This window comes from Arvicola amphibius, chromosome 5 (assembly GCF_903992535.2).
Source record: "Arvicola amphibius chromosome 5, mArvAmp1.2, whole genome shotgun sequence".
NCBI classification, from domain to species: domain Eukaryota; kingdom Metazoa; phylum Chordata; class Mammalia; order Rodentia; family Cricetidae; genus Arvicola; species Arvicola amphibius.
This window is the reverse complement of record NC_052051.1, coordinates 61,437,032-61,451,597: the sequence shown is the minus strand read 5'-3', so window position 1 is coordinate 61,451,597 and position 14,566 is coordinate 61,437,032. Positions and strand designations below refer to the sequence as shown.

Sequence of the window (14,566 nt, the reverse complement as noted above, 5' to 3'; positions counted from 1 at the left end):
AAAAGTATGTGTGTGTATAGAGAAAGTATGTGTGTGTGTGTGCGTGTGTGTGTGCATGTGTGTATATAGAGAGGGAGAGTATGAGTGCATATACATAAATACATACATACATACACACACACACGCTACTCCATAGTAAAGTGTGTGTGCATATGTGTTTATAGGTACTGTCATCTGAAGTGATATCTACTAGGGTCCTAGAATGCATCTTTGTGCAAAACGGAGGAATTCCTGCCCTGTTATTCCTTTATTTCAAACTCTAATCACTAAAGTTGTCTCTATATTTTATCAATTGGTGAAATTACTACCTGACTTAAAAAAAATTCTCTCTTCCTTGCTATAATCATTTGAAGCAATTTTCTGAGATCCCTAGGATATCTTGTAACACCCTAGATTAACCTGTAAGCCCTACCTGCCCAAGAACCAGGTAACTTCCTGGGATTCTGGGAGTTGTAGTTCTTAGAAAACAATAGCAAAAGCCTTATGAGGAAGTATGGTGACTGTATGGGTTTGTCATTAAATAGCTCTGCAACATGTGTCTAGGGGCCATTCAGCTGGAAGTTCCAGCGAATGGTCCTGAACAAAGCCCATCTTGGTCAGTATTTAATATTTAAATAAAGCTTGTTTCCAACTTGGCTCAAAATGGTGAAACTGTTTTTTTGTTTGTTTGTTTATTTCTGGCAAATCTCAGGAGCCATAGTTTAACCTGAGCTCAAATGTGCCCTGGGATACAGTCAGTATTTGAGAGAAATGTCCATGTTTTAATCTTAACAATTCTAAACTTAATCTTAAACAATTTCTCACTTCGGAAACCACTTCATCCTAGAGTTCCCAATACAACTTGCGCTTTGCCAGCTCCAAATGTCATTCTCTGTTTCAATCACAACACAGAAAACGAACTCTACATTCTTATTATCTAAGCCCTAGAAAACCAGCTGCAAGTAGTACAGTCAGAAGAAAACTAGCAGGACCTCTCATACATCCATTCTTTGTGTCCTAGTACTTTACTGTTGTGTGATCTCCCACCCTAAGGGGATACCCGCTATCAGGAAGACTCTGCTACTCTGCAATGGCTTAAGGGGGCCAGAGAGAGAGCTGTGAAATGACTCGGTTTTGTGTTTACCTCCCAGGCTGGGACATTTTCTCTGAACTTCTCATTCACCATACAGCAGATCGACATTAAATAGGCCTTGCTGGAAACTTCTGGAGAATAATTCATCCAAAGATAATTTTCAAGATATTGACTGTAAAGAGATAAAAAAATGCATAGAATATTTCATTAGTTATCACAGGCACTGTACTGCATAACACACCTGAAAAGAGGATTATTTCTACGTCTTTCACAGAGTTCCCTGTACTCCGCACTGGTGCTTCTTCTGTAACCTTACATCTAGAAACCGTGGCTCCACGAATGACAGATTGCACTTCCAAGCAAGAAGATGTCAACGGATGGTTATGTTCAAATCTTTATTGGTAACTTGACTAAATTTAGAATCACCTAGGAGACATACTTTTTGGTGTGTCTGTGAGAATGTTTACAGAGATATTTAAATGAGGAATGTAGACATCTTGGACTGAATGAAAAAAGAAAAAGTACAAAGTGCGCTGAGCACCAGTCCTCATTTCCCTGTTTGCTGACAGTGGAGGCAATGGTGTGACTGGAACTACAGCTGCTTTTACCTCCATGCCTTCATGTGAGTCAAACCAAACCCTTCCTGTCTTAAATGGCATGCCAAGTACTTTGTCGTGGTAACAAGAGAATCCCACTCATCCACTGATGTATAAAATCAGCCAACCCTGAAGACCCCTAACCTGCAGGGGCACACAAGTGAGAGTAAAGCCACTGCACAGATATTAACTATAGACTAAGTTGATTCTCAGAAAAAAAAATGACTTATAACACTTAGTCAAAAAGAGGCTTCATAAAACATAATTTAAAAATTAATTCGCCAGGCAGTGGTGGTGCACACCTTTAATCCCAGCTCAGGAGAGACAGGCCTGGCCAGTTCAAGGCCAGCCTGGTTTAAAAGAGCTAATTCCAGGACAGGCTCCAAAGCTACAGAGAAACCCTGTCTTGAAAAACCAAACCAAACCAAACCAAACAACAACAAAAACAAAAACAAAAAACCCCAAAAATAAAAAACCCCAAAAGGTAATTCAGTTTCCAAAGTAATTGACATTTTCCCCTCTGGGTACCAAAATTCTTATTTTAGTCTTATGAATAGATGAGTAAATGCCTTTAAGTACTTATGACTTTCCAAACATAAGTTAGACAGTACTTTGAGCTTTGGCATCGGACACAGATATCCCACCTCTACCATTCACTTAATTGCATCATTTTGAAAACACCTGTGACCTCTGTTTGTTCCAGTAATTAGAGAGGATAATGTCTCAATTTCAGAGTGACTATGAGTGATGTGTATACAAAACATTTAGCACTGTTTAGCTTAAGACATGTTTACTCTATGCTGAATAGTACTTCTGTTTTCAGTTTTACATGCTAGCCAAACCTACATGTAGCATACTCTCTTATATCTTCATAATCAAAAGTTGTATGTAAGCATGACATGGTGGCACACACTTTTAATCCTAGCACTCAGGAACAGAGGATGGCGAATCTGAGTTTCAGGATAGCCAAAACTACATAGAGAGATTCTCTTTCTGTTTCTCTGTCTGTCTCTCTAAGACAGGGTCTCTGTGTAGCTTTGTAGCTTTGACTGTTGAGGAACTCACTCTGTAGACCAGTAGCTTGTCTTGAACTCAGAGGTCCACCGAGCCTCTGCTTCCAGAGCACTGGGATTAAAGGCCTTAAAGACACCATAGCTTGGAGAGAGCTTTTGTCAAGAAAACAAAAAACAAACCAAAACAAAAAACCAAACCTGTTCTTGGGCTAGGGATATGGGTCAGATGTGTGGCCCATGCTGAACATGAGTAATGTTTAGCAATTTGGAAAAAGGTTACATTTTCTAGTGTTTGAAACATTTACATAGCAGTAGCTAGGTTTGAATAATGGTGTCTTTTGTTTTGTTTTGTTTTGTTTTTTTTCGAGACAGGGTTTCCCTGTAGTTTCTAGAGCCTGTCCTGGAACTAGCTCTTGTAGACCAGGCTGGCCTCGAACTCAGAGATCCGCCTGCCTCTGCCTCCCGAATGCTGGGATTAAAGGTGTGCGCCACCACCGCCTGGCTGAATAATGGTGTCTTACTTATTCACAAAATTTCAGCTGGGAAGGAAGAAAATGGTTCCAGAATAAATCCTGATTTATTCCCACAGACCATGTATAACTAGTGAAGACCATCTCAAAATAAAAGTTACCCTGATAATAAGGTTATCTCTCAAAACAAGGGAAATATCAAATTAGACCATCATAAAATATAAATAGTCATGAATTTAGATTGTATTTGTTATTGGGAATCAAACCATGGCCTTGTACATGCTAAATACAACCTGAATCCATGCACGCTTCCTGAAGGCTACAGAAGTATTTTCGTTGCTGCAAAGGGAGTTTTTACTCACAGGCCACCCTCTGTGCAACACCTTTTCACTCACCTAAATTCCAACAGCATTATTTTCCTGATGGCAAACCTAAAAACATAAAAAGAACCAACTTTGAAATAGAAAACAGAAACATTTCAGAGATCCCAATCCTCATTCATTTGGAATCTTTTGTAATCAAATTAAATGATGCACCAGATTTTACAACATCAGCTCACAAAGGCCAAAAGCACTGCTCCAGAGGCAGTTAGAACGGCTGCTTTTGTTTTAATTATTTTCTAATATTGGGAATAAAGTACCGAGACCAGAAAACTGCCACTAGATGGCAGTTTCCAGATTTGAAAATTAAATTTATAACTCCCTAGGAGACCTTTACCCTGCCAAAATCCTATTCTACTGTATTCTGATCTCTTAAACAGTTTCACCAAGTACACCGTCACAAAACATTAGCAAGGACAAAATGAATGGTTTTACCGTACAAAAGCAAAAAGCGGGAGGAACAATGACAAAGCATTAGCTTCTACAGTTCTGGAAGGCTACAGAGCGGATGTGACACCTTAAGAAACATACTCTGGCAGCTTAATTAAAGGTGTATGTATAAGAGAGAAAAACCACCCTAGGCAATAGACACTAGATCGGAAGAGTTTTGGGGATATAAAAGCTACAAATAATAATCACAAATATAAATACCAAGAAGGGTTTGTATTTTTCTAAGTTACCAATATTGACCGACAACATACATTAAGCATGACACTGTGCTCAAAATATAACACACATTTCATAAATCCAACCACAGTTGGGCAATTGTGTATAACAAACTAGGTCCATTGATGCCACTGGCAATCACATGCAGCTGATAAAGAAACAGTAAGCAGACATGGAAATTGCTTTATTACCATACATCCTTCTAGGATGTAATTGTATTAAAACATGGAGTTTGGAGTTGTACAGCACCCTCACAACCACATCTGAAAACTATATAAAGAGAAAAATATATTTTCAAATGTTTAAAAAGGGCTCTATCATATGAATGTGTGATCTGCATGTGTGGGCACACATACAATGTATGTGGGGGTCAGGAGACAACTTTATGGAGTTGCTTCCAGGGATTGAACTTAAGCCTCCAGATCTGTGTGGCAAGTGTTACCTGGTGAGGCATCAGGCTGGCCCAAATCTGTTTATTTAAAGTTAAAAAATAAAAAATAAAAAGCAAGACTAGAGTAATTATTTTTCATTATCTTTCACTTATGAATTAAGATGTTAGAGGAAGAAATAAACTGTCTTCTAGAGTTCTGACGAAATTCAAGTTTTCTTTGTGGAAATATTATAATCTAAAGGATATACTAAATCTTTTCAGTGTCATGTTTCAAAATAAAAGATTGTACATTTCAAATAAAGATAAATACAAAGGGGCAAAATAAAGTATTTGTTAAGTTACTTTTATTTTTCCAGCAGAAAACCTACCTGGTGGATTCATAACAGGATTAAGAATAATGCCAAAGGGTATAAATTAATAGATCCTAGAAGAAAATGGATGCTATTCCTATTAAAAAATAAAGTATTGGATAAGAGCCAAGGAAATAGGTCGGTGCCTCAATTACTAGGCAATACCAAGCAAGCTCCTCAACCATATGCAGGAATAGTACCTAATAGTTTGGGGTGGGGGTAAATGCACTCCGTATGCAACACACTTAGAACACAGCCAGCACACAGCAAATGCTCAAGCAGCAATGACTCCTGCTTTAAACAGAAGTTGCATGGAATATAGTAAAAGCCGCTTCAGACTGACACTGCAAGACAGAGCAAAAGCGGATGCGTTGTGCAATAAGCCATGCTAACCGTGACCAGGCAAAGGGCTTTTAAGATGTAGTTCTGACATCTCAGAAGAATCTATTTTTAGATAAGAATATTAAGATCTGAATAACTTATGAGTACTATGATATTCAACGGTTCCTATGACTATAAACAGTCTATTTTGGCAGTGCATTATAACCATTAATAAAGTTACATTACATTGAGCATTCCCTAGATACTCAAGATGACACATTGCTCAGCAAAATAATGTCTTCAGGCACTAGTCTAAAACACTGTTCATTTAAAGATTTAAATGTATTTTGAAATTTATGTCATAAAAAATTCTAAACAGGCTCACAAATGACCCATTAAAACCACTGCCCTACTTTGACACTGCCTTATTTTTGCCTTCAAATTATTTAGTGAAATTTACTTTTTTAAGACTTAACCACATTAAAAAAAAAAAAACAATCAAAAGATTCTACAAAATTTGAGCATGCATGGCACACAAGTGTAATCCCCACACTTAGGAAGCTAAGATAGCAGGATCACAAGATGAAGGCCAGCCTTGTGCTCTACAAGACTTTATCTAAAAACCAATTATAAAATTACAGCATTTAGACAACTATATTTTAAAAATAGTAACTGTGACCAGGCAGTGGTGGCGCACGCCTTTAACTCCAACACTCGAGAGGCAGATCTCTGTAAATTCGAGGTCAGCCTGGTCTATGGAGCGAATTCCAGGACAAGTCTCAAAAAACAAAACAATAAACAAACAAAAAAATTAACTGGGCATAAATATCTACAAGTAAATACGTGGAAAGATGACCAATCTACATGGTTAGCTTCTTTTAAAGCCTCCCATGAGCGAATGCACTGTCTAAACCCTTCTGTGTGAGGTGGGGCAGGGAAGATAAAAATCTCACACAAAGCTAAAGACAATGTGGATAGGAACAGGAAAGTCTTGTTAATCACTCCTTTATGTATATAATTAAAAAATAACTAACTATGCCTTGGTTTTATGTAGTGTATATAATAATTATTTTGAATTTACATCTTAGTTTTATAATTTTTAAGAGTGTATTTTAGAAGATTTATCAGAAATAGTAAGAAAATTATTAGTGAACCTGAAATAAATTTATGCTCAATCTATCTATCTATCTATCTATCTATCTATCTATCTATCTATCTATCTATCTATCTATCTATCTATCTTGGTCCTTCAAAAACCAAATTAACTGTGTGGGGTTTAATCCCTCTGACTGGACCCTGAACAAAAAGACAGAGAGGTAATACATGAGTCATAAATACCAGCACAGAAACATTCTTGCCATCAAGACCCCAATGAGCAGAACAGAAAATAAAAAGATCCTTCGCAAGCTAAGAGCAGAACCAGACACTCAGACACATTCCACAAGGTCTACATAATCCCAAGTTACCACAATTACTCATTCCTACCTTGATTTGACAATCTCTTTTTCATATATCTCTTCAATTACCTGTTCCAAAAGTATAAAAATATTTAATGTATCAAACACCTTGCTTTTCAATCTAAACTGACAGCTTTCAATTACTGACTCATTTATTATAAAATAATTTGGTTTAAGAAAGATCAAATATTTAAATAACAAGAGACTTTTTAGCAATGATATTTCTCAACTATAAAGTAACAGAAACTAAACTAGAGAAATAATAAAATCCATCCACATAAATACACAGCTCTAAAATACTCTTTAAACAGGATGTGTACCTCATAAAGTCATGTTTTCGAAACTTAATTTTAAATGATTTTAGATGCTATTAGATTCTAAAAGTCATAACAGCTTCCCAAAAGTCAGGTGGAAAGAGAGTTAAAAGTGTGAGGACATTACATAAAAAAATGGTAACTGCTACATCCTACGATCCAAATGATACGACAGCATCAAGATTTCTAGTCAGCTGAGCCAGGGTACACAGAAGTCAGGCTCTGGAGTTCTAAGACTGCCGCAAACCATCACTGCTGGAGGCTGTGACCCTACCACAAATGCCTGACTTATCTAATGTCAGTTTCTTTATCTGAGAAACGGACCCCAAATAATGACTACCATAAAAAGTTGCATGAATAAGACAGGGCATGCATGTCTACTACAACTCTGAATGTGGTGAATGTTGAGCTACGGTTACCATAGAAACACAGTACAGATGTTAAGGGTAGTAAAGAGCGTTTTGATGCCAGTGGTACTGCTGCGTTACTGTTAATGTTTCTTACATGCTCAAAGCGTATATATCAAATATCGATGGGGTAAGTCTAGTCTGAACTAGATAGAATTCTCTATCACTATTTTTTATGAAAATTAAATTATGAGTTTTAAATATAAACAAATAGTAAAACTATTCTGAATGGGCATATATAATTTCACCTAGAACTATCTAACATAAAATGATTGAAATATGAATTTGAATCAAGAAAAGCTTAATGTACCTAGATCCAATTCAATCAATCTGGTAGTAACAGCACGGTATTTGTTATTAATGGAAAATTACTCTAAGGACTCCTGATCCTATCACACGAAAGTAAAAATAAACAAACACCACGTATTGAGATCAGGTTACTCTGCCAATGATTAAAATTAAATCATGTGCTCTGTATCCATGAATATCTTCCTGAGTAAAATATGACTACTGGTAAAACAAAAACACATTTACAAATAAAACGCTGAAGCTCAAATGATACAGTACGACTTTATGTTAAGTGTGGCTTTAACAAAGCCACCTAAAGCATCACAACTCAATCCACACAGTCAGAGATTAAGGCCTGAGTCGCCATCACTTGTTTCGTGCTTCGCATTGTCAGCACACACTCCACGGACAGGCTTGGTTTTCAAGACACTTCCAGGAAGAACCCTCCATTTAGCTGGCATGTAAGTCCCCTGAACGGTCCTGTCCTTAGTCGTCTACTCTAGACAAGACAGTGTCCACTCTCTCCTTCCTTAAGACTCCTTTGCCTCAGTCTAGCAACCCGAAATCATTGGGAAACTAAAGATTCTATTTTTAATGAACAGCCAAAACTTTCACATAAATTTTTCCATATATTTACAAAAATATTTGTTGCATGCTCATCTGTAATAATAAAATATTTAAAATAACCTAAGAATCCAAAGTGAGGAAATTATTACACAGACACATTTCTGGAAAGGATTAAAAGAAATAAAAGAAAGTGATAACACTAATTATCTCTAGGTAATGAATTTTATGTTCTTACACATAACTTCTAAAGACTCTAAAATTTCTAATATAAGCAATTAATAGTTTGATAATGAAAACATTATTTTCAACTTCAAAAAATGAATCGAAAGCTTTTGTTGAATTAATCATTAAAAAGAGATACCAAAAGTACAACTGTGTGCAAGTATGTTGTAAAACAAAACTACTTACTTTTATATCAAAAGGTGATTTCTTCTTGATGTGAGGAGCCCAGTATTTACATGCTAACTGCAAAAAATTCAAACAAACAGTAGAAACATTAAATTCCAGATCCACACCACTGAACCACTTAGACAGATACAAAGTTGTTTCTTAACAAAGCAGATGTAGGATTAGGGAACTGGGCAGTTTTAAAGGTACCATGTAAGTATACAATTTAGTTATGATCCTTGGCCCCAATGTAATAAATAGCAGAGATAACAAAATATCTCTTTTCTGAAACCCCTGGCAAGCAGTATGGTTTGTTTATAATCAAAGTAAAAATGGTTTTGGATTACTCATAAAGAAATCCAAGGGCTCAAAAGATTTAGTGAGCTGCCTATGATTAGTTAGTCAACAGCTGGGTAAGTATTAAAAACCAATTCCAAAATCTTCAGGAAAGTTGATATGTAAAGAAATAAACCTTTAAATGATTACTATACACCCAGACATAAGTAGACCAAATCTTTAAGAAACTATAATATAAAGGTTAGTTATTCAGAGGATATAAAAGTTGGTGTTTTATATTTTAGTAGGTTAAATTTCACTTAGAAATTTGAATACAGATACATAATCTCTCTAGAAATTGAAGTGGACTGTCCACCTGTCAAGAACTGTGGACTAGGAGTGGAGAAATGACTCAGTAATTAAGAGCACTTTCAGAGGACCTGGGTTCCAACCCGATTAACATGCTGGGTGGCTTACAATTTCCTCCAACTCCCATTCTAGGGGATCTGAGGGCCTCTTCTGTTCTCCATAGGTCACTACACATACACACACACACACACACACACACACACACACCACTCCACCCAGCACATGATTAAAAATAAAAATTAAAAAAACTTAACACTTCATGCTGATTTTTTTAAAACCAAATAAAATCCTTTTAAAAAATGGAAATTCGCCAGGTGGTGGTAGTGCAAGCCTTTAATCCCAGCACTAGGGAGGCAGAGGCAGGTGGATCTCTTGTGAGTTCGAGGCCAATCTGGCCATTTCTTTACATATCAACTTTCCTGAAGATTTTGGAACTGGTTTTTAATACTTACCCAGCTGTTGACTAACTAGTTCCAGGTCAACTAGGGCTGTTACACAGAGAAACCCTGCCTGAAAAAATACAAACAAACAAAGAAACTCTAGCAAGCGCAAAGATTCAATAGATTTATGAGAAGGTAACTGCATTGTCTGGCATACTGGTGGTACTTAAATGTCTGCTATATAGATAGAAAAATACACATATGAAAAGATAAATGAACAGGTGCTGGAGAGATGGCTCAGAGGTTAAGAGCACTGGCTGCTCTTCCAGAGGTCCTGAGTTCAATTCCCAGCAACCACATGGTGGCTCACAACCATCTGTTATGAGATCAGGTGCCCTCTTCTGGTGTGCAGGCATACATGGAGGCAGAATGTTTATACATAATAAATAAATAAATAAATAAATAAATAAATAAATAAATAAATGAATGGATGGATGGATAAATAAATAAATAAGATAAAGGAACAAATGAAGCCAAGGCTGAAATGTTACTTTTCCATGAAGCCTGCCTTTCTTCCCTTCCTTCTTTTTCTTTCTTGTTTTTGAGACAGGGTTTCTCTGGGTAGTTTTGAACTCTGTCCTAGAGTTTGTTCTCTATTTATTAAGCATCATGTCTCTTTACTTTCAAGTCTTACCTTTTCGTTGGAGTTTAAGCTACAATCTCAGACACCATCCCTTAACTGCCCTGCCTTATGTAAAATGCAAACTCTCCACTCTCCACTTAGTACAACCAGGACAGCACAAACTGCTCAGGAGAAACATCACAGAAAGATATAAGGGAAAGTAAAAAGAGAAAAGAAAAAAAAAGCACGGTCACAGAGTCAGAACTTAGCAATGCTTTAACTTCTTGATCATTTGTTTAATACACAAGACAAGACCCTTCCTGGGCAGGTGTCAGAGGCTCAGAAATCAACTCACAGAAGAGGTCATGCATCAAACCCCAACACATCACTTACCCATGACAGATTTCCACACTTTGAGGTCACCCCTTTGGCAAAACCCTTAGACAAATACAAGCAATTTAAATTATGTCTTCAAACCACTTCCTTCACATTTCTACTCTGGCATTTTGCATATTAAACTTTAAGTTTCTCCAGATCTTCTTCCAAAGACCACAGACTCAGTGAAAGCAAGGATAACCTTTCTTTGCAGCTTAGACAAATAGCACATGGCAAGTCCCAGACATTAATTCTTGTTATCATTACCACTCAATCCTCCTTCTTCTCAATACTTCTCAATGACTGCATCCATCTGTTCATGGACCGACTTGTCCACGCATTCCAAATACATACTAAACACACTCCACGTGTCTAATACAATGCAGGTGTTCAGGAGTGCATGGAGAATAAACAACCGGTTTCTAGCTCAACTCTCCCAACCTAACACATGACAGAATAAATACGCATTCCATCCTACAGTTTCAATTTGGTCTGAGTTAATATCAATGTGCTTATCCTCATATTCAAGAGCTCTTTCAATATATACAACTAAATGCATATCACAGTTAACATAGTCAAAACTGTACTCTTGATATGCCAAAGCAACCAACCTTTTCCATCTAGTTTATGCCAAAACAACCACGCAGCTGTTCAAGGCCTTCTTAATTAATATCTTTACTCCACAATCTATGACCAAGTCAATCTGTCTCAACTTGAGAAGAAAACCAGCCTTTTAACTTGAACAGCTGAGGCTCTCCAATCTCTCATATATACTGTATACTAACACTATCGCTATCCCTAGAACTACTTTTGCTCCCTTCTCCCCACCTAATATCCATATTTTAGTAAGCTGATATTCTAACAATACCATTCACCAGGTTGCAATGCAAAGCCACTGGATTTAGAAGAAAATACAAACCTATTTGTCCTCTCAAATTGTACATGAGCTAGTCCCCACATATTGCTTCATACTCCTCTCCTAATTGGTAATTCTCCGCCTTTTTCTTTGGTTTTGGCTGTTGATGTTTGGGACAGGGTCTCACAAACCCTATGCTGGCCTCAAACTTGCAATGTAGATAAGGCTGGCCTTGAACTTCCATTCCCCTGGTCTTCACCTCTCACTTGTAGGCAATTAAAGGAATGTACTGCCACTCCTAATCCATTTTCCCTCTCAGTTCATATATTCCAGCCACTGTAGCTCTCTTTACATTCAAACTTCACGCATCAGCACTTGACACTGCCTGCACTGTTTCCATGTTCTCTCTCAAGCTGGCTGCTCATCTGCACTGAACTTTAATGGAGTTTAAGAAGTCAGGAATAGCCTGTCTAATGTAATGTAAAGAAAACAGGTTAAGTCGGGATTCCGAAGAGCGGGAACAATGTCCAGAAAGTCAGGTAGAAGTTACCATGGCACACTGAAGTCACTGAAGCTTATAGTGGCGAAAGCTCAAAGTGAGAATGGGAGAGGCGTGAGCAAGGACACTTTAAGTAAAAGCACAGCACTTTCAAAGATTTATCATTATCCCTGGGGCAATCAAAACCATTGGTGAGGAGTTTTAGGAAAACAAGTGACGTAGGCAGCTTTACGCCCATGTGCACTGTGAAGCAACCTGAAGAACGGACTGCAGGAGAACAGGAGAAAGTATGTCAGATCAAGAAGCCTTAAAGTGGAGGGGGAGAGAGGTCCAGAAACTGACAAGTTAGCATGTCGTCATGCAAGAGCTAAGTGAATGGGAACAGCTTCTAGGATTCTGCCCTGACAAATCTGCTGAGACGGGAGAGAAGCGGGTGGGCTTAAAAACTTCCGCACTTACTCACGAACCTACCAAAGAATAATTTCTAAAGACACTAACATGAGTGGGAAAGGTTGAAGGCCCAGGATTGGCTTTGCTGTCTCCAAATGATAGCTCCAGAAATAATTAAAGTTCATAGACGGATCTACTTGTAGAGGAAGTCGTGTCAAGTTAACAAAATTCTATTCAAACACACGTTTTGTCGTCTCTTTTCTGTCAACGCGGAGCAGCCTCTCTGTGCGTGGCATTTCCAATGTTTAACTAGTAACTTGCACGTACACAAGGTATCAAGGACAATCCCAAGTCCGGCCTCAGGACATGGGCCTGTTTCCTCCCCGCTAACCCAGGCCGACCCGCCGGGGCTCACCTGGGTGACGAACTCCGCGTTGATTTGGGACACCGTGGGGGCCACGATTTTCTTGGGCTGCGCAGGGGCCGCCATCGCAGCAGTCGCCCGCGGCTCCGGTGCAGACCAGAGGCCCGCGCTCGCAGCGGCGACTCCAGAAAGCTTTCAAGCAGCCGTCGTGATGTCTCGCCCCGAACTGCAGAAAGCGCCCGGCCCGGACACCCTGGACTCTCTCACAGTTCCGCTGGGAACCTGTGAGAGAATCCCGGCGTTCCCCCCGGAAGCAGAACTAGTAGGCCCGGAAGTTAGGGCAAGCGTTAAACCCTAGCTAGAAAGCCAACAGATTTTACCTGTTTCTTTATCGTCCCCTAATGGAAGGTGGAGAGATAACACCCAGCATGCGGAATTAGGGTAATAGCGACCGGATAAATAGTGTTGGACTTGGTTAGTAAAAATGGGAGTTGGAAGAATAGGATTTTGGGTTTCTTTGGATGCTAAAGAAAGACGTAGTATAAAAAACATACTCACTCAAGGCATTCCGTGGCCTTAACAGCTGTCTAGAAGTATTGATTGTCATACAATAAACACAAGAGTGTAAAATGTGGTACATTTTGAAATGGTTGTGTATCTATTAAAGCATCACCAAAATCATGACAATGAAATTGTCCAATGCCCTTAAAAGTTACTATGTGCTATTGTGCTTTCAACCTTACATCACTTCTCACTCAGCCTTCTGTCGATATTGATCCTCTGTGCCACTGTTCATTAGAGAATTTTATTTAAGTTTTATGTAAATTTTTTTGAGAAAAAAGAGACTATTGTATATAAATTTTAGAATATATCTTTTTCTTTGTTCACCCAAAATTATTTTGAGATGCATCTATGTTGTTGCTCGTATCAGTCACTGATTCAATTTTATTGCTAAATAAATTAATTTTTTCAGACAGCACAGTTCATGAATTTAGTAATCTGTTGATAGGCATTGAAATTGCTGCTAGTTCTAGACTACTATAAACAAATCCTCTACAAGTGATTGTTAGCCATTATGGAGAGATACATTTCCTCTGAAGTAACACACTAGATGTGTAAGCTCTATGATAAGTGTGTTTGTTCACCTTTTAAAGAGGCTTCTGTCTTCCAAAGTAGCTGTACCTCACTAACATTTGAGATTTGTGTTGTCTTCTTTTTCCCACCAACATTTAAAATAGATAGTGTTAAAATTCTTTAGCCATTTTAATAGGTACATCACATTATGGTTCTAATTCATATTTCTCTAATGACTAGTAATGCTGAGTATCCTTTTGTGTGTGTTATGCATATATCTTCACTAGGGAAATACCTGTTCTAAACTTTCATCTAGTTTTTATTCAGTCACTTATTTTATACTTCTCGCATTTGCACACACCTACTATTTACAAATTCATACACAGGTTAAATGGTTACCTCTAGTAAGTTCTCGCTGGAGAAATATAGACAGGAGACTAGAAACTCATTCTCTCTTTTAATTTTATGATATGTAGTGCCCTACCCAAAATTAATAGTTTGAAAAACATTAGCTGTGGGTCTGGAGATTAAGTACATAAGGTATTATTTGCCACTCCATATTTTGCTCCTTATTTCTAGAGGTATAACTAAAAATCTGCAAGCTTACAATTTTAAATTCTAAGGAACCTGGATGTAAAATAACCACTGACACCTTATCTCCAAATGTAGCACCTATAAAATT

At 37.8% G+C, this 14,566-nt stretch overlaps 1 protein-coding gene across 1 annotated transcript in view; it reads right to left on the bottom strand.

The window, feature by feature from the left end:
* The window catches only part of Aqr (aquarius intron-binding spliceosomal factor), a 76,087-nt gene extending 62,975 nt beyond the window's left edge, over positions 1–13,112 (bottom strand). The window contains exons 1-5 of the mRNA XM_038330896.2: positions 12,862–13,112; positions 8,701–8,757; positions 6,745–6,785; positions 3,547–3,582; positions 1,124–1,244 (exon numbers count right to left, since the gene is read on the bottom strand). Of these exons, the coding sequence (XP_038186824.1) occupies positions 1,124–1,244; positions 3,547–3,582; positions 6,745–6,785; positions 8,701–8,757; positions 12,862–12,936 (330 nt within the window). The 5' untranslated portion in view covers positions 12,937–13,112. The remainder of the gene's footprint in view (positions 1–1,123; positions 1,245–3,546; positions 3,583–6,744; positions 6,786–8,700; positions 8,758–12,861) is intronic.
* Positions 13,113–14,566: the final 1,454 nt, after the last annotated feature.